At 42.4% G+C, this 19,749-nt stretch overlaps 1 protein-coding gene across 1 annotated transcript; it reads right to left on the bottom strand.

Moving 5' to 3' along the window:
• Positions 1-1,504: 1,504 nt before the first annotated feature.
• Positions 1,505-3,453, bottom strand: LOC6506472 (odorant receptor 67c). Its single transcript, XM_001957767.4, has 4 exons — positions 2,539-3,453; positions 2,286-2,484; positions 2,070-2,225; positions 1,505-2,015 (listed from the first exon to the last, which is right to left on the bottom strand). The coding sequence occupies exons 1-4, from the start codon at positions 3,336-3,338 to the stop codon at positions 1,956-1,958; spliced, it is 1,215 nt and encodes a 404-aa protein (XP_001957803.2). The 5' UTR covers positions 3,339-3,453; the 3' UTR covers positions 1,505-1,955.
• Positions 3,454-19,749: the final 16,296 nt, after the last annotated feature.

Genomic DNA, 19,749 nt, shown 5'->3' with positions numbered 1-19,749 from the left:
AATACAAAGGCCATAAGTGAATCTGTGTGAGCCCGGGCAGGATCTCTCCATCTTCGTCTCGCTGCCAGCTCACGGCTGTCTCTTTCCATCACCGCCTCCAGTGACTGACACAAGAAATGTTAGAAAAGAAACAAGCCAGGGGAGAAAAAAAAACCATCCACCCGCCGCCACAGGACGAAATCCTGAATAATATTGTGGGAGGAGTCAAGCCGAGGGAAGCTTGAAAAGAAGCTGCGCCGGAGAAAAGGAAAAATAAAAAATAAATTCAAAGCAAACGAGACTAAAATTATAAAAATTGCCCTCCTGGTGGTGCCTGTGGAGAATCCACTTTTTTTTTCCAGCCCTCTCCACATTTTTCTCTGACGGCAACGGCGACGGCAATGATGATGATGGTGAGATGGTGATGAGGACCAAGGACCAAGGACCAAGGACCAGGACCAAAACGAAACGAACGCGATTCCAATACGGGACATCAACGTCACCGGGGGTGGCTGGTCCGATTTTGTATTTGAGTTTGAGTTCGAGTCCATATCCTGTTCCTGGGGGTGGTACATAATGCCCTTCCTCTAATCCCCCCGACACCCCCTCTCCTTTATGTATGCAGGACTCGTTGTATATATATACAATCGCTTCTTCGCCTTGTGTACACACTATATAGCAATGGCCCGCAGCGTCAATGGACCAAAATAATAACGACTAACGGCCTGTTAAGGGAAAACGCAACGAGCTGGCAAGGGGGCTGAGTAAATAGCAGGGGCAGGGACCGGGCCGGGGATGTCCTGGGCGGTGGGGTAATGGGGAGTCCAAAGGCAGGACTCTCCGAGGGGACAGTGGGGGTCGGATGGCCAAGGTTTTTTAAGTGGTCGCGCGTGACGTGCACATCGGAGTTGTACATAGGAAGAAATACGATTTCATGTTTTACATTTAACTTTGAGGAAATGTGATTGGAATTCTGTAAAAAAAATAGTAAAAAATGTATAGTTTAGTTAATTAAAGTTTAATAGATTTTCTGATAAAGAAGGAATAAGATAGAGAGATTCCTAAAAAGCTTAGAGATGAAAGAAATATAAATGGAAAAAGTTCTAAACTTGTCTAAAGTCTTGCAGTTGCCTTTAAGGACTTGTCTCTCTTAGGGACCCCCCTTTTTTCGAGTGTAACCGAGGGCTGGGTGAACTGCTCCTGCTGACGTGGTATTTGCCAGCTCCGGCTCTGATCGGTTGCCCGCCATGGCAAAACAAATTCTTATACCCCGCCTCCGCCCCAGCCAGGACTGCCCCTGCCACCTATTTGCACACAAAACTCTTGTTACTAGCTGCCATTATGATTTTGAAAAGCCATTGGCAATGCCATTCCACCCCAGCCACCCAGCCTCCCATCCTCCCAGGCCACTGCTTCATTTTTTTGCTCATTGAAAAACTGTGAAATTTTATAATAAGCATTTTTCCTTTTTTTGTTTTTCTCTCTTTTTTGGTTGTTGCTGCCAGATTATTGTCGATGATTGTGATTGCGTTTCATGTTGTTCCTTTTATTACCAGGTCAGAGCGGGGAGAGTGTAAAAATGGTGGAAATTATGGGGGACATGGGGCTGGGGGACTTGCCTCCCCCTCTTTGTATAGCGATTTTTTACCAACTGCTCTTCTTTTTTGCCCCCCGTTCTTGGCGCTGGTTTTTTGTGAACTGCGGTGCTGTAATATTCCTTTCGAAAAAAATATTATTTTGTTTGCCTCGTGTGCTTCCAGCTTTGGCCGGATTTTTGTGCTCGGCCAGGCGCCATTGGTCTCCATTTAAGCTTATTAATTTTAAATGCGATTTTTAATTAAATATTATCAAAGCGTGTCGAGGGCGTCATTAAACATGGTAGCGATTGGCAAAAGAATTGTAGGGTCAGGAAGGAGCAGGATTTCTTTCAAGAGGTCGTTCGAATCAACACTAATCAGCTACCAGAAAGATTTTTCTTAATTATCCTTGTAGGTGGTTCTCAGCAGGGCGAAGAATTGGTACGACATGCTGATGACCTGTAATAAAAATTAATATTTTTCTTGATATTCAAATAGTACAAGTTATCATGCCTTCATGTAGGTAACCAGGGATATGGGCGGAAATGTTGGAGGCCTAATTGAAGCTGGTTTCTGGCTGCGTTTGATCAAGAGCTTCAGCATTCCGCAGTAGGACTTGTCGCACTGGAACCACTTCTGATTATAAGCAGCATCTCCTACTTTGAGGCTCTGAAAGTGGTACAGAAATTGTCACAAAATTGTCATAGATTTTATAAACATTTAAGCTACCGCTGCTATTAAGGTGTCACCATAGTAGCAGACCATAAAGACCTGAACCATTGAGGTCATCAGGAAGATGCAATAAATGATGATCACTTCCACAGTCGACTCAGTGACCTGAAAGGCTATGAAGCAGATCTGCATGGAGGCCATCAGAAAGTTTAGGAGCAGGGAGAAGCTGTACAGATCATTCACATGTTCACAGAGTCTGCAAGAAATACAAAAATGTAGTTATAAATTCTATTAAATATATCTTAGTTACTTCAAGCACTTGTCATGATATCTAATCATGTAGATGAGAAACTCCTTGTTCTCCTCTACCGCTCCTGGGTGGCAAGGGTGCTCCTCCAGACGCATGGATATGTATTCAAAGTGCATGCAGATCTGGGTGATGACCACCACCAGTAGGAGATCGGCACAGAGGAAGGCTATTCCCGCCAAGTAGGCCCCGTGGGCAATGTCCCAGTAAGTGATCCAGTAAACCAGGTTGCTGCTGGTGGCGTCGAAGGGAAACCAGATGAGGAAGCCGAAATTCCGATCGAAGGTGTCATATCCTAGTAATTGAAACTTCACAGTGGCCTTGATCGCAGGATAAAAAGAAAAGGTCGTGGTGTAGGCCAAGCAGAGGAACGTGAAGATATTGATAACCTGCTTCATGGTCTGTTCAAAGTTGGACATTTTGTACTCCTTTTGCTTTTCGAGGGTCTTGGGATGCATGTCCTCCAGCTCGTCCAGGAGCCGAATCAGGGTCTGCTTGTGATAGACCATGGCGAACTGCTTGAAGTCAGCCACCAGGGAGAATCCGATGCAGGGAGCCACGGCAATGGCAAAGCGAATGGTTTCAAAGTTCTGAATGGATTTGAAGAAAAACACGATCTCTCCAATCACTAACACGTTGAAGTTTATGAATCCCGCGTAGAGATAGACCTTCAGCAGGAGGGACCTCAACGGATTCTTGGATCGATGGGCGTAGATGTCCTCGCCGATGCTCCTGTAGAACTGTACTGGCACTCTCATCATGTCCTTAAATGTCCTGGGTGTATTATCCACTGACTTTTCCATATTTTCGGTAACTTTTCCACTGAGTTTTCGGGCGGGAACTGTTTGCGGTCTATTCACGTCATTTGGCTTATATAGAGTGGGCGCTAGGTGGGCGTGTCTGGCAAGTTTTTGTGCCCCATCATGTTGCGCCTTGGAAAGTGTTGATAATTGTGCCTAAACTTTTAACTAACCAATGTAATTAGCTGTGAACTTTTCCCACTTACTGTGAAGGATTCACCGGCTGAGGTGGTTCCCAAAGAACTGGAAACCGGACACGACCTCCATCAGTGGCTAATCAACGTGAATTGCAACAAAAGATTTGGCCATCTTGGCACCTGTTCTTGGAAGACTTTTTAAAAGTTTTAAATATGGGAGTGGCTCCTCCTTTAAATACTAACACTCTGCCTGAATGGTGCTTAGTTAGGCATTATTGGCTCAAAAGATATTCCGTTAAATACAATCTTAATAAGCCTTTTATTTTTCCAGCAGGCCTTGCCAACAAAAGAAGCTCAAGGTGTGGCCCTGGACAAGGACTGCTTTGGGCCATAATGAATGTGTTGAATGAAATGAAAATAATTTTTCTTGTTATCCTGCCTCCCCGGGACACAAATTGAGCGGAAAATAACTAATAAAGTCGGACGTGGACCAAGGCCATGAATAAAATGCAAGACTCCCAGGCATTTGCCAAGATTACGGCAGGGAAGGTGGTCCTTTTTGCACGGGGGCGCGGACGAGGGTTTCTAGGATGGCGTAAAGGAGCCGAACGAGTCGAAGGCAACCAGCCATGGAGCATCAGGATGACAAGGATGAGGCGGGTGCTGTGGGGTCAGAAGGTTTCCTTCTCTCCGGGCACGTGCAAAATGGCAACTCAAATTGAAATGCTGCCGATGCCACAATGGGTAATTTTCATTTCAATTTTCACAGTTTTCCCCCTCATCTCCTTGGTGCTGACAATTTTTTGCTCATTTGCAGTTTGCATTTGAGAATTGAACTTGTGCCCGAAGCGAACAATGATGTTTTTCAGATGATGACGGAGGAGTAGGATTTCAATATTTTTTTTTACGTTTTTGTGATTATTTTTTAGTTTTGTTGCCGCCTTCGAACGAGCAACTTTATTCCGGCAGCTGCGTGTGGCAAGAAAAAGTTTTGGGTAATGTAGAAAATGTTTGCAACATATTGAAAACTCGTTGCATTCTTCGCCGTTGTTGCCCCGGGAAACTTTTGGGCCAGGCCCTGGATTTAATAAAGCATCTGAAGGTTGGGAGCTATTTCCGAGAAGAATTTCCATGGTCTGTCGCATTTGAAAACATTACAAAATATGCGTTGATAGGTGACATGTTTCTTGAAGGTTTTAATTAGACTCTTAATAAATTCTTTTTATTTATTATTTATTTTATGCTACAATTAGTCACTTCTGTCTAATGCATAAATAATAGGAACAAATGGCATTACGGCAATGCAAATATCTCACATACGATGGAAATTTGTCCTTTTCCAATGCCATGGACTCTCCAATAGCCTTTTCAATTACTAAGTTGGATTAATTAGCACAGCTGCCAGAAATGGCAGATACATAGCAGTAATGCCTATGTACAGAAGTCGTCAGGGGCGGTTTAACTCAAATTGTCTTTTTTCCGCCCCTTGATTTCCAGGAGAACTGCACTTCTTTTTGAGTAAGTAGGGGTAGTATTTGAGTTTGAGTTTTTTTTTGAGTTTGAGTCGAAAGTAATCTATGTTTTCGAGCTGGCGATGTTTTCAACTCGCCCCTTTTTAGAAATCCACTTTCTCCTCTTTACGAGTGTTCTCAGTGGTATGGTGTCTCTGCTAAAAGAGTGTTCCCACATTTTATACCCTGTAGAGGGCGCTCGAGGCGCTTCAAGGATAAAGAAATATTTTCTATGATTTTTGTTCGCTCTATTAGTTGATTTTTGTGTCGTTAGTTTAGCTCTTCCCACACTAGATGTCGTCTGACAAAGGACCTCAAATCCTTTTTCCCATATCACCGTTTAAATTTTGTTTGTTCATATTTCTTTGAGCCACAATTTTGTGTTTTTTGTTGCAGGACTCTCGAGTGCTGCACTTAAGCGCAGATTTTAATTACTTTCCGGCCGACTGGCAACGGAAGGCACACACACTCTCCCAAGGATCCTGGCGAAAGGGGTTTCCATTTGTTTTGGACTTGAGCGGTGACGGGAGAGGATGAGAAGGGGCATCCTTTTTGCAACATTTAGAGAATGCATTTATCTGACGGACCCTTGGATCCTGGAATCTGGCATCTGAATTAGCCGCTCGCCTTTGTCGCCGGCAGGACGCAGGCAGGACGAAGGCAAAGAAAAGAGTGCGCCTCAAGTGCAGGGCATTATGTATTCATGGCTAAAAGAAAAGCTACATGTGTGCGGAAAGGGGAAGGGGACCGAGAAGCAGTCGGAAGGTAGTCCGGGGGTAGGGACTGTGCCAAGAAACGGTGGGCAAGTGCACTTAGCAGCTTGTAGACGCCCCAGTTGACATTGCCACACGCACACAAGTGTGCCGCCTGCCACTTGGGGGTTGTTTTCTTCAAGCCATAAAAAATTCGCACATGAGCACGACACAAATACAACAACACACTCATAAAAAACTAGACAATGGCGTTGGCCAAAATGGGGGAGAGGGTGGGGTTGGTGCAAGCGAGGGAGGTGGAGTTGCTCGGAGTGGTTGCTTGCAACCCCTGCTGCAATTTTCAAATGGCTCAAACGCTCAAGGCGCAACAACACCAACTTCATGTCCATGTCCTGGCCGCTTTTGTTGCAGTCCTGACCCCCATCCTTCGCTTCCTTCCCCCATCCCTCCCTTCCTCCTCGTGCTCCGTGCTACATTTGGTATGCCCCCACATTCGTGTAATCACAAACATGCAACAAAAGCCAAAAACAGGCTCAAGTTAATGACTTGGCAACATGTTGAGAACGCTACGAGAGCAGGACTACTCGGATGCAGTGCCAAAAGGATATGCACTGAGAGAAACTCAAGGAGAATAAATTGAAAAAAATTTGTGGTTTATTGTAAGGCTAACTTAAGCCCAATTATTTTTTCCAAGTGCATCTGCCGATGAAGTCAGCCTGTGGAGCTGGGAACCTAGAGATGGATGCGGGATATGCACCTGCATTTTATTGCATCCTGCCGGAAAAGCAAACAATGCTCCTTTGTCTAGGCCCGTCTATATGGATAAATGGATACCAGTTGGCAGCTGCTGTTGGCCAAGAACCATTCCCATCAGGACGCAAAGTCAAAGACGGCCAAATCGCGATGATCTTGATGGCTAATTGAGCTGGGCCATCTGGGGGGAAGAGATTTGTCCCCGATGCTCTTACCATACCGGTGAGATTGTAGCCCAGCCATCTGTGGCTCAAATGGAGTCCTGCCCCCGCCCCCTACCCATGCACTCCCCCCCTCAGGCGGCACACCACCATTCTCTCGGGGGTGTCACGCATGCGCCTTTGTCACCCGTCGAAGCCATGTCAACACTTTGCCTGTTCGGTGGAAAGAAAAAACCCATTTTTGGGCAAATAACTTGCTCAGGAAATCCCGTTATCGACGATGGCCTAAAGAGTTGTCATTCAGTTGTCGCCGCAGACCACCGCTGGAGATTTCAGCTCACCGAAGAGAAGACCTCTCTGTCGCACACAGTCTCCATCAGTCTCTGTTCTTGTCAAGCTGGAGGGGGACTCCGACTCCAACTTTGTCTTTCGGTCTGCGGCGTGATGTCGTCTGCAAATTGTTCGCGTCGCTATTATCCAGGGGCATCAATCTCCCGCCAATTGACAGGCCTGCTCTCCCCCACTCCCCCAGTCCCCCACCCCACCACTTGGCCATCACTGTGACAGCCTTTTTATGGCCAAGACGAAATTATTTACTCAGCAAACCAGCCGCCACCGCAATTGTCAACCCGGGAATTGGCCAGCACTGAGATCGCCTTCTCGTATGTTGTTTCCCTCTCCCTGCTCCCAGCATCCTCCCCCCTTTTTGCGAACGCCCCTGGTCTTGTGGCAATTTGATTTGTTGGCAGTTTTTCTGTAAATTGCTGCAAGTCTGCCTTTTGTCTCGTTGCTTAATTTAATTTGTATTTCGACCCAAGCGTATTTATGGTTAGTTGGCGGACTCGACTTGATTTTCTTCATTGGTTTTTTTGTCGTTTTCTGATTGACGGTTTGGTTTGGACTCTTGGCAGGACTGGCAGCCAAGGTGGCAAGAGTCAGGAGTACAAAAATGACAATATGAATGTAAATTATGGTGAAGTTAATGGTGATTGAGTTGGAGCTTGGGAAGAGGTCTTAGATGAAAGCCTATAATAAAAACATTAATTCTGATTTTTACTTTTTATTATTAAACCTCTGACAACTCTTTAAAATAACTCTTTAAATAAAACTCGACTTTTAAGTCACTTTTCTTCAACAAAAATACTTCGCTTGCTGCCTTTTTCAGCTTCATCAACTTTAAGCTGATTTTGCGGTCATAACTGCTCCCTCTTCTGGCCCCCTGAACCCCAAGGTCTCGAAACAACAGCAATCCACCAACTTTTCCATATGAATGCCAGGCAAAAAAAATAAACAAAAATTAAAAAATACCAGGCAAAAAAAATAAACAAAAAATAAAAAATACGAAAAAATAAAAGAGAGGAAAAGAGGAAACAGCAAGCCAAGGCCCCTCGAAGAGGTAAAGGGCTTGGCCGGAAAATTGGGGAAAAATAGAGGAAAACTGAGGATCGTGATGGTGGGGGGCTGGATGGTGCTGGTGGGTCCGTTCCATTGCATTTCCGTTGCTTTTGACGCGGTTTTTCCCACACACACTGCTGCCGCATGCAACAAAAGCGTGGAAAACAAAAACAAAACTTTTGCCATTTTTAATTACAGCTCTGAAAAGCGCCGAAAAAAATTCGCAGTTTGCTTTAATTACCGCGCGAAAAGTGAGACAGAATGAAAAGAGTGGGATAGAAATTTGGGAGGGGGGAGTACATTTCTTTTTTTTCTCTGATGAGGCGCACTTTGATGAAAGAATTGCAGCGACGACGCAATTATGGCAACATGCAAATAAAGAAAAGCGAAAATAACTCTCGTACTTGAAGGTAGCAGGCAACAACTCCATTTTTTTCCCACTGCCCCTCGAGCTCTTGGTTGGCTGCTCGGCAAGTGGAAGTGCATTGAGGCATGCAACAGTACAGAACAGAACAGAACAGAACAGAGTCGAACAGAAGCGGCACTGCCACATTGCCACATCCACTCTTACAGCTGCCCCATGCACTTTAACTTTGCCGCGCAATCCAAGAAGGGGGGGCTACACTCCTGCATATAATATAAAATGAATAAGAAATGTACTTCGCATGGCCGCCGCCGCTGCTGCCACGCCCCCAAGCTGCCATGTGCCCATATTCTACAATTAATGGAGAATTCTCCCTGGGAATTGGAACTCACTACTCACTACTCGATTTTCAACATAATTGAAATATTTAAAACAAAGTCTTGCACTTTAATTTCTTAATTGAAAATTTCATTTAAAAAATATCATAGGAAAAGCCTGACTTGCAAGGAAATAAGCATATTCCCCGGGAAACCTACTCCTAGACATTCAATTTTCAAAGAGCTGGAGGTGGAGGGCTCATAATTATGCTGACAAGAGTTTTCTGGCCCCCGACTTCTTGCCAAGACCCAATGCAATGGAAATGTCATTAATATTCGCGCCCATTAAAATCGACGCCAAGCGGAAAAGCCCCAAAGGGCAGATAGATACGAAAGGTAACATCATTGCACTTTGAATGGGCTTCATTAGTGCGGTTTATTGAAACGCCGACTACCGACTGCATACAGATAAATACAATTACAAGTAGGTAGGTAGATAGATAGATAGATAGATGGATGGTTGGATGGATGCGGATGCCATAGATCCCTTAGATACTCAGATACAATTGCAAAAATTAGTATCTGAAGTGGGCATTCATTGAGTTATGGCCACAATGGAACTGATCGGATCTGAAGTGGCCCACAGTGGCCAAGTCGAGGCTGGAGGAAGCCAATAAACAAGTCAATATGAAAAAGCGTACTAAAGTCAGTTATGAAGTGAGAACGTTCAAGAGTTCATGGCAAACACAATTAAGGATCTAATGAGCAAATTAATCAAAATGCGTTAGAGGGAAAGTATTTGCTGAACACTAATAAGCAGGCCTAAATGGCACAAAAAGAGGTGAGAACTAATAGTTTGAATTTAAAGCTTTTTGAGATGCTTCGTAAAGTACCGATTTCACATGCAAGAATAAGTTTTTATAGGGGTAACCCTTGGCTAAAATCGAAAAATTTTAAAATGATATTTAAGCAATATTTTAAATACTGAATTGGGGTACAAGATGTGCTGATTACAAAATGGTGCACTATTTCTAGATCGGATGTATATTAACAGAGCTATGGCTATCGCAAGGGCGCCAAGTGGGGAAAGTTGGAAACCCAACTTTTTTATAGGGGTACCCCTTGGAAAAAATCGAAAAATTTGAAAATGATATATAAGCAATATTTTAAATAAGGAAATTAGGTACTAGTTGCGCTGATTACAAAATGGTACACTATTTCCAGATCGGATGTATATTGGCAGAGCTATGGCTATCGCAAGGACGCCAAGTGGGGGGAAACCTACTTTTTTTATAGGGGTACCCCTTGAAAAAAATCGAAAAATTTGAAAATGATATTTAAGCAATATTTTAAATAAGGAAATGAGGTACTAGTTGCGCTGATTACAAAATGGTACACTTTTTCCAGATCGGATGTATATTGGCAGAGCTATGGCTATCGCAAGGACACCAAGTGGGGAAAGTGGACACCCAACTTTTTTATAGGGGTACCCCTTGGAAAAAATCGAAAAATTTGAAAATGATATTTAAGAAATATTTTAAATAAGGAAATGAGGTACTAGTTGCGCTGATTACAAAATGGTACACTTTTTCCGGATCGGATGTATATTGGCAGAGCTATGGCTATCGCAAGGACGCCAAGTGGTGAAGTGGGAAACCCAAATTTTTTATAGGGGTACCCCTTGGAAAAAATCGAAAAATTTGAAAATGATATTTAAGCAATATTTCAAATAAGGAAATGAGGTACTAGTTGCGCTGATTACAAAATGGTACACTTTTTCCAGATCGGATGTATATTGGCAGAGCTATGGCTATCGCAAGGACACCAAGTGGGGAAAGTGGGAAACCAAACTTTTTTATAGGGGTACCCCTTGGAAAAAATCGAAAAATTTGAAAATGATATTTAAGAAATATTTTAAATAAGGAAATGAGGTACTAGTTGCGCAGATTACAAAATGGTACACTTTTTCCAAATCGGATGTATATTGGCAAAGCTATGGCTATCGCAAGGACACCAAGTGGGGAAAGTGGAAACCCAACTTTTTTGAAAAATTTGAAAATGATATTTAAGAAATATTTTAAATAAGGAAATGAGGTACTAGTTGCGCTGATTACAAAATGGTACACTTTTTCCAGATCGGATGTATATTGGCAAAGCTATGGCTATCGCAAGGACACCAAGTGGGGAAAGTGGAAACCCAACTTTTTTATAGGGGTACCCCTTGGAAAAAATCGAAAAAATTGAAAATGATATTTAAGCAATATTTTAAATAAGGAAATGAGGTACTAGTTGCGCTGATTACAAAATGGTACACTTTTTCCAGATCGGATGTATATTGGCAGAGCTATGGCTATCGCAAGGACACCAAGTGGGGAAAGTGGGAAACCAAACTTTTTTATAGGGGTACCCCTTGGAAAAAATCGAAAAATTTGAAAATGATATTTAAGCAATATTTTAAATAAGGAAATGAGGTACTAGTTGCGCTGATTACAAAATGGTACACTTTTTCCAGATCGGATGTATATTGGCAAAGCTATGGCTATCGCAAGGACACCAAGTGGGGAAAGTGGACACCCAACTTTTTTATAGGGGTACCCCTTGGAAAAAATCGAAAAAATTGAAAATGATATTTAAGCAATATTTTAAATAAGGAAATGAGGTACTAGTTGCGCTGATTTCAAAATGGTACACTTTTTCCAGATCGGATGTATATTGGCAGAGCTATGGCTATCGGAAGGACACCAAGTGGGGAAAGTGGGAAACCAAACTTTTTTATAGGGGTACCCCTTGGAAAAAATCGAAAAATTTGAAAATGATATTTAAGCAATATTTTAAATAAGGAAATGAGGTACTAGTTGCGCTGATTACAAAATGGTACACTTTTTCCAGATCGGATGTATATTGGCAAAGCTATGGCTATCGCAAGGACACCAAGTGGGGAAAGTGGACACCCAACTTTTTTATAGGGGTACCCCTTGGAAAAAATCGAAAAAATTGAAAATGATATTTAAGCAATATTTTAAATAAGGAAATGAGGTACTAGTTGCGCTGATTTCAAAATGGTACACTTTTTCCAGATCGGATGTATATTGGCAGAGTTATGGCTATCGCAAGGACACCAAGTGGGGAAAGTGGGAAACCAAACTTTTTTATAGGGGTACCCCTTGGAAAAAATCGAAAAATTTGAAAATGATATTTAAGCAATATTTTAAATAAGGAAATGAGGTACTAGTTGCGCTGATTTCAAAATGGTACACTTTTTCCAGATCGGATGTATATTGGCAGAGTTATGGCTATCGCAAGGACACCAAGTGGGGAAAGTGGGAAACCAAACTTTTTTATAGGGGTACCCCTTGAAAAAAATCTACAAATTTGAAAATGATATTTAAGAAATATTTTAAATAAGGAAATGAGGTACTAGTTGCGCTGATTTCAAAATGGTACACTTTTTCCGGATCGGATGTATATTGGCAGAGCTATGGCTATCGCAAGGACGCCAAGTGGTGAAGTGGGAAACCCAAATTTTTTATAGGGGTACCCCTTGGAAAAAATCGAAAAATTTTAAAATGATATTTAAGCAATATTCTAAATGAGGAAATGAGGTACTAGTTGCGCTGATTACAAAATGGTACACTATTTCCAGATCGGATGTATATTAACAGAGCTACGGCTATCGCAAGGGGGCCAAGTGGGGAAAGTGGGGAACCCAAATTTTTTATAGGGGTACCCCTTGGAAAAAATCGAAAAATTTGAAAATGATATTTAAGCGATATTTTAAATGAGGAAATGAGGTACTATTTGCGCTGATTACAAAATGGTACACTTTTTCCAGATCGGATGTATATTGGCAGAGCTATGGCTATCGCAAGGACGCCAAGTGGGGAAAGTGGGAAACCCAACTTTTTTATAGGGGTACCCCTTGGAAAAAATCGAAAAATTTTAAAATGATATTTAAGCAATATTTTAAATGAGGAATTGGGGTTCAATATGAACTGATTACAAAACGGTACACTATTTCCAAATCGATTGTATATTGGCACAGCTATGGCTATCGGAAGTGGACCAAGTGGGGAAATGTAGAAACTCCACGTTTTTATAGGGTACAGTACATACAGATCCAGTTACATCCAGATGGAATAATCAAGAAAGACTTATGTCTTAAATTTGAAGCTTTTGAAATGAAGAAATACATTTCTCCTTTTGATTCAACTTTGTTGCCAATTTCACTTAGTCCATCTGTTTTGAGACCGTTCCTCCCCCTTGGCTTTAGTTTGAAACGAGCTTACATCAATTTTAATTACCATCTAAAGACTTCCCCTCGCCATTCTTAACTACGCCCTTCTGAATTATCTTGGCCATCACTTGCAGCGTGCGTTGAAATAATTTGCGTTAATTTTTTGGTATTAACAAGTAACTTTTTTTGAGCACTGTCTCTCTTGGCCAGGACTTTCAAATGGTTACTCTGCGAGGAGGTTGAACCGGCGCCTGCGAGGGGCAATTAATCATAAGCTTCCCCCCAAAACAGAAACAAACAAAAAACTGTTCCGCTTCCCTTATGGGGATGGGATGGGTCTCGGTTTCTTTTTTTTTGGCCCGAAAATGTAAACAAAATGCACGCCCCGTCGTCATGCGGATCGTCATCGGTGTCTGGCGCAGACAAATGGCCAAATGGCTAAATGGCCAATGGGCCAATGTGACTGCCAACTGCAGTTCCAGTTTTTATTTTCTTGCAGTTCTTGCCCTGCTGGAGAGTTTTTGGCTTTGGCAAGAAATGTGCATGTGATTTGGCTTTGGGAATGTGGTTGGCCAAGTTTATAGGCCATACATTGATAAAAAAAAGGGAGTTATTCTTTCCTTAAAATTCCTTATCAAATGCATCACAAAAATTCAATCATGTGTTGGCCTTGTTTGTGGATAAGCTGCTTGGCAGTCGTTTATATTTTCTTTTGTTTTTTTTGCAGCCATGGCTTAGTGCTTAATGCGCTCTTAAACATGCAAATTGGCTCATTATTAGCCACGTTCTCGGCTCCTATTCATGGGTGCGACTTAATTAGCCTGGCTAATTGCAAGGCGCTACCGTTTGCCGCCGCTCGTTTTCATTCCCGTTCCCGGTTTATGGGCTGCTAATTGAGCTCCACAACTCGAAAGTCAGCAGGCTTTGTTTCTTTCCTATACACCACTTTTTTGTGTGTGTGTTTTTTGACCCGGCTCATTTCAATTTCGGTGAATTTTTGAGGCGAGTTTGAGTTTATGATGCTTGAAATTGATTTTGGTTTGAAAGCAAGCGCAGGTTGCATTTGAGGCCATTTGGCTAATGAGATGGCAGGCACCTTAAAAAGTATTTAAGCTTAAATGAAAATTAACAAATTTGCTTAGAAGAGATGTCTGACTGGAGGTGTTCCGAAGCTGTTATCCTACCCTGTAATAATCCACCACTTGACTGACTCCTTGTAACATATAATTACGATTCATGAGAGTCAATTGCAGAAAACAATTAAAATGGCAAGCCCTCCGCCAGGCTGACAAACTGACAATGCAAATTAGCACTTATCCCATTGATTATTGCCAATTGCCAATCGATTCGCACACACAGAGAGAGAGAGAGACCAAAAAAGGATAATAAAACGATTGCCATTCAGAGGGTAGCACAAAAAAGGAGGCAGAGTGCCACAACAAAGGCAAACAAACCGATGTCCTGTTGCAAAATGAACAAAGGAGGCAGCCGGGAAGCAGCCTCTGAACGTTGCAATTAAGCCGAATAGATCTCTGGGTGTCTGTGACCCCGTCTCCCAGGATATAGATTCCTGTGACTGCATTTGCATAATTTCCATATAATTCTCTGTCGCCCGTTTGGAAAAATAACATCGAACAACAAAGGGAAAGGGTTTCACTTCGATATTCCCTATCGAAGAGAATACTTCTCTATGCAAATTCCTGGCCGGCGCGTCGTGTGAAAATTTTATGCCGCTTACAGAGTCAAGGCAGCTGCTCCTGCCAGGTTTTAGTTTTGTGTTTTTTTTTTTTGTCCACTCCTTTGATGCTGTTGATACTTCGCACCTTGGATGTAGAATATCAAACCATTATTCCGCTTACTCCTCGCGGTGTTTTCACTGCAGTCTATAAATATTCCGGCGCTGCATTGACAGGCCCGCGGAAAAACTTTTTCCTGGCCAAAGTTTTCACGCTGCGACAGCTTAAAACAATAAAAAGTGGAAAAGCGGAAAAGCGGGAAAAGTTAGCGAATCATTTGGCGTTTTGTGTTACGCTGATTTGCCGCCATGGCAGCCACCACAAGTTGCAACAACTTGGCGGGGCATTTAAACTTTGTACTTTGCACCACAAAATGAACTGCGTGGCAGCAACTGACAGCCTTGAATGGTTTCTAGTATTTTTAATATTTTGGCAGTTAAAAGATAACTTAGAAAGTGATCTAAATGCTAAATGACCCACTGGGATGTCTATAATCACCTTGAAGGATTCTTATATTGATTCTCTAAAAGCCCTTAACATCCTTATCACAAACTTACTCAGAAAAGATGTAAAATAATAAGAATACATATTTCCACATCCCTCTCCCTATCCATTTCCTCTACTTTTGTTACCAGTTTGTCCTTTCTGTTAGCCCAGTTCCTTTTTGGCAACCAACCGCTGTCCTTTTGCTCCAGTATCCAGGACACACAAGCACTCTGGCCCAACAGGATACACACAGAAAACTTTCCAGCCCCGCCCCCAGTTTGCAGAGTTAAATTAATTAAAAACTTTGCCTCCGATTGCTGAGAACCTGTTACAAGTGACGGGAAATTGCTCCACCGGCAGGCGCCAAAGAGAGTTCGTGAGAAAGCGCCAGAGAGAGGTGGAGATAGTGAAAGAGACAAACAGACATAGAGAAAGAAGGATAGAGAGAGAGAAAAGGTCCTTTCAGAGAGTGTTAATTGCGTTAGCGACCGAGAACTTTGACCCCAAGCTCCAATTTGCGGTCAGCGACATTTTTGAACACTTTCATAACGGGAACAGACAAGCGCCATCTGCTGGCCATTTTCCGCGGCACCTGGCACCTGGCCACTCCCACTTGCCACAAGTATTACGTAAATAAATTTCATGGTGTTAATAAACTTTGTATTTCTTTTATTTCACATTGTCCTTTCAACTTTAAATATTTTAAACTAAAATAGAATTGAGTTTTAAATTTTAAAAAGTTTTAAAAAAATATTAAAATTTGATTATTGAACAGTTTTTAGTATAATTCTTAATATGTATTATTTTTTAACAGCCTCCTGAAAGTCTATAAATGAATAGAAGTAAGAAAACCCCTCTACCTATGCCCCTGGTATTTTGGCGTACTTTTAGGTGTTTTTTTCCCACCCGCCTGTCCGTCCTTGGGCATCTCCTTTTCGCTCCTTGCTTCTGGCCCGTGACAGTGAAAATGATAGCAAGGAAAAGGACAAGGAAGGACAAGGCAAATGGCTAATTAGGTTTTTGGCCCGGGCTTCCTTGGTGACGTCACCGTTTTGGGCGTAATACGGTGTAAAATGAAATTAGAGGGTGGTGGGTGGTTGGACGGTTCAGGGTCGGGCAAAGCTTTATAATGAGTTTTTGTTTTTATTTTGTTTGGGTCCGGGTGTCTTTGGGTTCTACTAATTTGCATTTCCCGTATTTTGGTCAAGGTCAATGTCAACATAAATTCCCCGGCGGATCGGGGTCAGTGAAAAAAATTGAGGAAAAAGGCGAGGCCATTTAATGTTTTTTTTGCAAGGTCTTTAATAAGGGACAGTGGCTTTGGAAGGTGTTCGAATATCAGTTAACATAGAAGAAATAGAGTAATTTTTAAGGTAATTTAATGTAAATAAATTATGATTTTGATAGGATTTCTTTTTAATACCCCTAACCCAAAACAAACACATTTTCTTGAACAACCCCAATTATTCCTTTATTTTGCGTATTTGAAAAGAAACTTTTGTCTGAGTTATTCCCTTTATTTTTTGCATCTGAACCACTTGAAACGCTTTCAATTTTAAGCTCTCCCCTGCTGAAGGAATATACTTCGTCTTATTTGAGAATAACTTAACCAAAACTGTACTCACATTTGTATCCTTGAAGAGACTCGCCCATACATACATATTTTTCCACTGCCTATGTGTGTGGAGGAAACGCACATTTTCCCCCAGACCCGCCTCCTTCTGCGCCGCGGAAAACTCACAAGTTTCCGCCCACCATTTTCAGTTGTACTTTCTCCCCACTCCCCATTTCCACAGGCTTGTTTTTGTTGTACATTTTCGCAAATCAGCGGCAGACAAAAATCTTTTATTCAAATTTTATTTGATTGCTTTGCGATTTTCGCTGTTGTTCGGGGAATGAATAGGAAAGGTATGCTGACAGAGACAGGACATATCCTTAGAAAGAGAGATGCCCGACAGGCGCATGAGAAATAAACATCGGAGGGCACTGAAAATATTATTCCGAAGACGACAACTTAGGGTTATTGTTCAATTTAAGCACGCAGACAGTGGCTGCAAAAGAGTGGAAAAATTTCACGTCACTGGACGGGACAGCCAAAAAAAAATGAAAGAAAAGCTCGGAAAAGTTCAGCATCAGCAGGATAAGAGCGGGACAAGAGGTCCTGGCCGAGCACGAGTGGCATGTCTGATGAGAAGACAGATGGACAAAAGGACATAAGGACGGTCAGGACAGTCACTTGCAGTCAAAGACAAATTTTGGCCGAAAAATAAAGTCAACTCTTTAAAAAGGGCATAGAGTTGTGAGCACTTTCAGGGATATTATGATGTCCTGGAACATCATCAGGTGCAGTTTCAATGAAAAGTGTACCAAGAAATTGCATTTTTGCATTAAACAACTCTTTAACAGCCGCCACTGCCGCCTGATTATTAAATTTCGCACATTAACAACGTTAGTGGCGGCGGCTGGCAAGGCTAGGGCCAAAACAAAATCTAGATAAATATGCCCGGCCAGGATAGGGCAGAAGGCAGTCAAGCGCAAGGTTCAATTTTGAGGCAAACATTTTGCTCGAAGAACGCCGGACTCATAAGCGAGATGCGCCAGTCAGTCGTCTATAAATTATATCCGTTCCAAATTGAAATGCGCGTTAAAATGCAGTTAACTTGGTCGTTTCTGCTGTCGCTGGTTCTGGTTCTGGTTCTGGCCATGTTGTTATGGCCACGAAGGCAGAACTGCCGTTTTATAGCGTCCTCCTCCGTCCTCATTCCATTTTTTTTTGCCTGGTGCCTTTATGCACCCAGACTCCTGTTTTACAGTTTGTGCGCACATAAAAATAGAAAATGGCCAGAAGCACTGCCGGTCGCATGGACACGAGCACATTAGAGTCCTGCCACTGCTCCTGGCCTGGCCAGGAGCCCACTCTCATGCCATTTTTCCCACTCTCATGCCATTGCCCAGTTAGTGTCCACCTGTTTGGCCCAAATGTTGTTCAAAAAAAAAGAAACGGAAATTTCATTGCAAGCAGAGACAAAGACAATAGCTGATGGCAAAATAAAGAGGAATTTTTGACGATCCTGGGAGAGGAGATGGAACTCGATGGTGTCTATTGATATAAGCCACGTGCTTCTCTTAGATTTGGTTCTGGTTGGTTGGGGTTTGGTTTTGGTTGGTTAAATAAACTTACAAAAATTAAGAATTAGAGCAAAGAACCCATAAACTTCCATGGCAGCCAATTTTTTAAATAGAAAACATTTTGCATAAACCATTGAACACTTTGGAGGGGACAGCGACCATTTGTGAGTCCATCGATTGGAAATAGCCATCTGGAGCCGTCTCCTGCTCTACTGCGTGTTTAGCTTATGTCATCACTGAGGCATGAACGAGCTTTGGACACGCTGCCTGATTAAGCATACGCCATGTGGTCCCCGGCACCGGCTTTAAACTTTAAAGAAATAAGGGCGATTTGTGGCGAATTCTGGTAAAAGCAAATACCACAGCCAGGATGGACGGGTTTCAGCCGTTTGTAAAAACTATATTCAAAGGCAAAAAGTTTAGCAAGGAGATGAAAATGCCACGCCATTGGGGGAAAATGCGTGCAAAGTTTTGAGGTTGCCGACGAACAAACATGGCGGCCCGAAAACAGAGTTGCTTGTAAATACATTTGCACAATTTTCTGAATAAATGCGAATGAGCTGAAAAGGATGTGTTTGTGGGAGTAGTGGTGGGGTGGGTGGAAAACCATTTCACATGGGTGGAAAAACTAACAAAGGCCACATAAAGAAAATTTTCCATTTTATATGGAAAATAGGAAAACCCTCACTCATACACGCACAGATACAGAAACAGACACAGACACAGACAAATCCACCACCCAACCACCACCACATGCATGTGTGTATTGCTTTAATAGAAAATTGCAAAAGTTTTGCAAAAGAAAATGCCTTAGCCAAGTCAGTTGAGTCAAGCCAACCCCGCTCGTTTCCATTTCTCTTTTCCATTTCTCTTTTTTTTTTTGCTGTTTCTGTTGAAATTGAAAAGAATGTGCAAAAGTAGCAAACCAGAGGGGTAGTGGAATTGGCGGGCGGGATTAGTGTTTGGGGGCTGGCTAGAAAGCCGGAGTAAGCACGAAATAAACCCTCATCGTCCACGCAGGGCAAGCAGGCAGTCAACTGGGGAAAAACTGAAGGAAAAGCCCCAACGAAAATTTGATATGGTCTACCTTATGAGGTTTTTAAAGGAGAATCTTTCGGAAAAAATAATTATTTTAAAATTGATTCATGTTTTCATATCTCAATTATTTCATTGATTTTAATGCTTCACCAGGGTGATGAAAAAAGGTATAAATATTCTGCAATCTTATTTGGCAAACTTTTCACTTATCCCGCCTCTTTTATCCTTCATATCCTTTTCGGTTCCTGCCCCAGGATGTAGAGGAAAAACATTTCAGGCCAACACACGCAGTGGGCTCTATGAAGATTTAACGGTTTTAACGTTGCCAGTCAGCAGTTCCCTTCCAGTCTGTATCGGTGTGGGTGTGTGTGTGTGGCTGGGGGAGGCAGAGGTCCTGGACAGGATTCAGTGTCGGTGTCGCGTCTGGCATTATTCGTCGC

Source organism: Drosophila ananassae, chromosome 2R (assembly GCF_017639315.1).
Source record: "Drosophila ananassae strain 14024-0371.13 chromosome 2R, ASM1763931v2, whole genome shotgun sequence".
Taxonomy (NCBI): Eukaryota; Metazoa; Arthropoda; class Insecta; order Diptera; family Drosophilidae; genus Drosophila; species Drosophila ananassae.
This window is presented reverse-complemented; position numbering and strand designations above follow the sequence as displayed.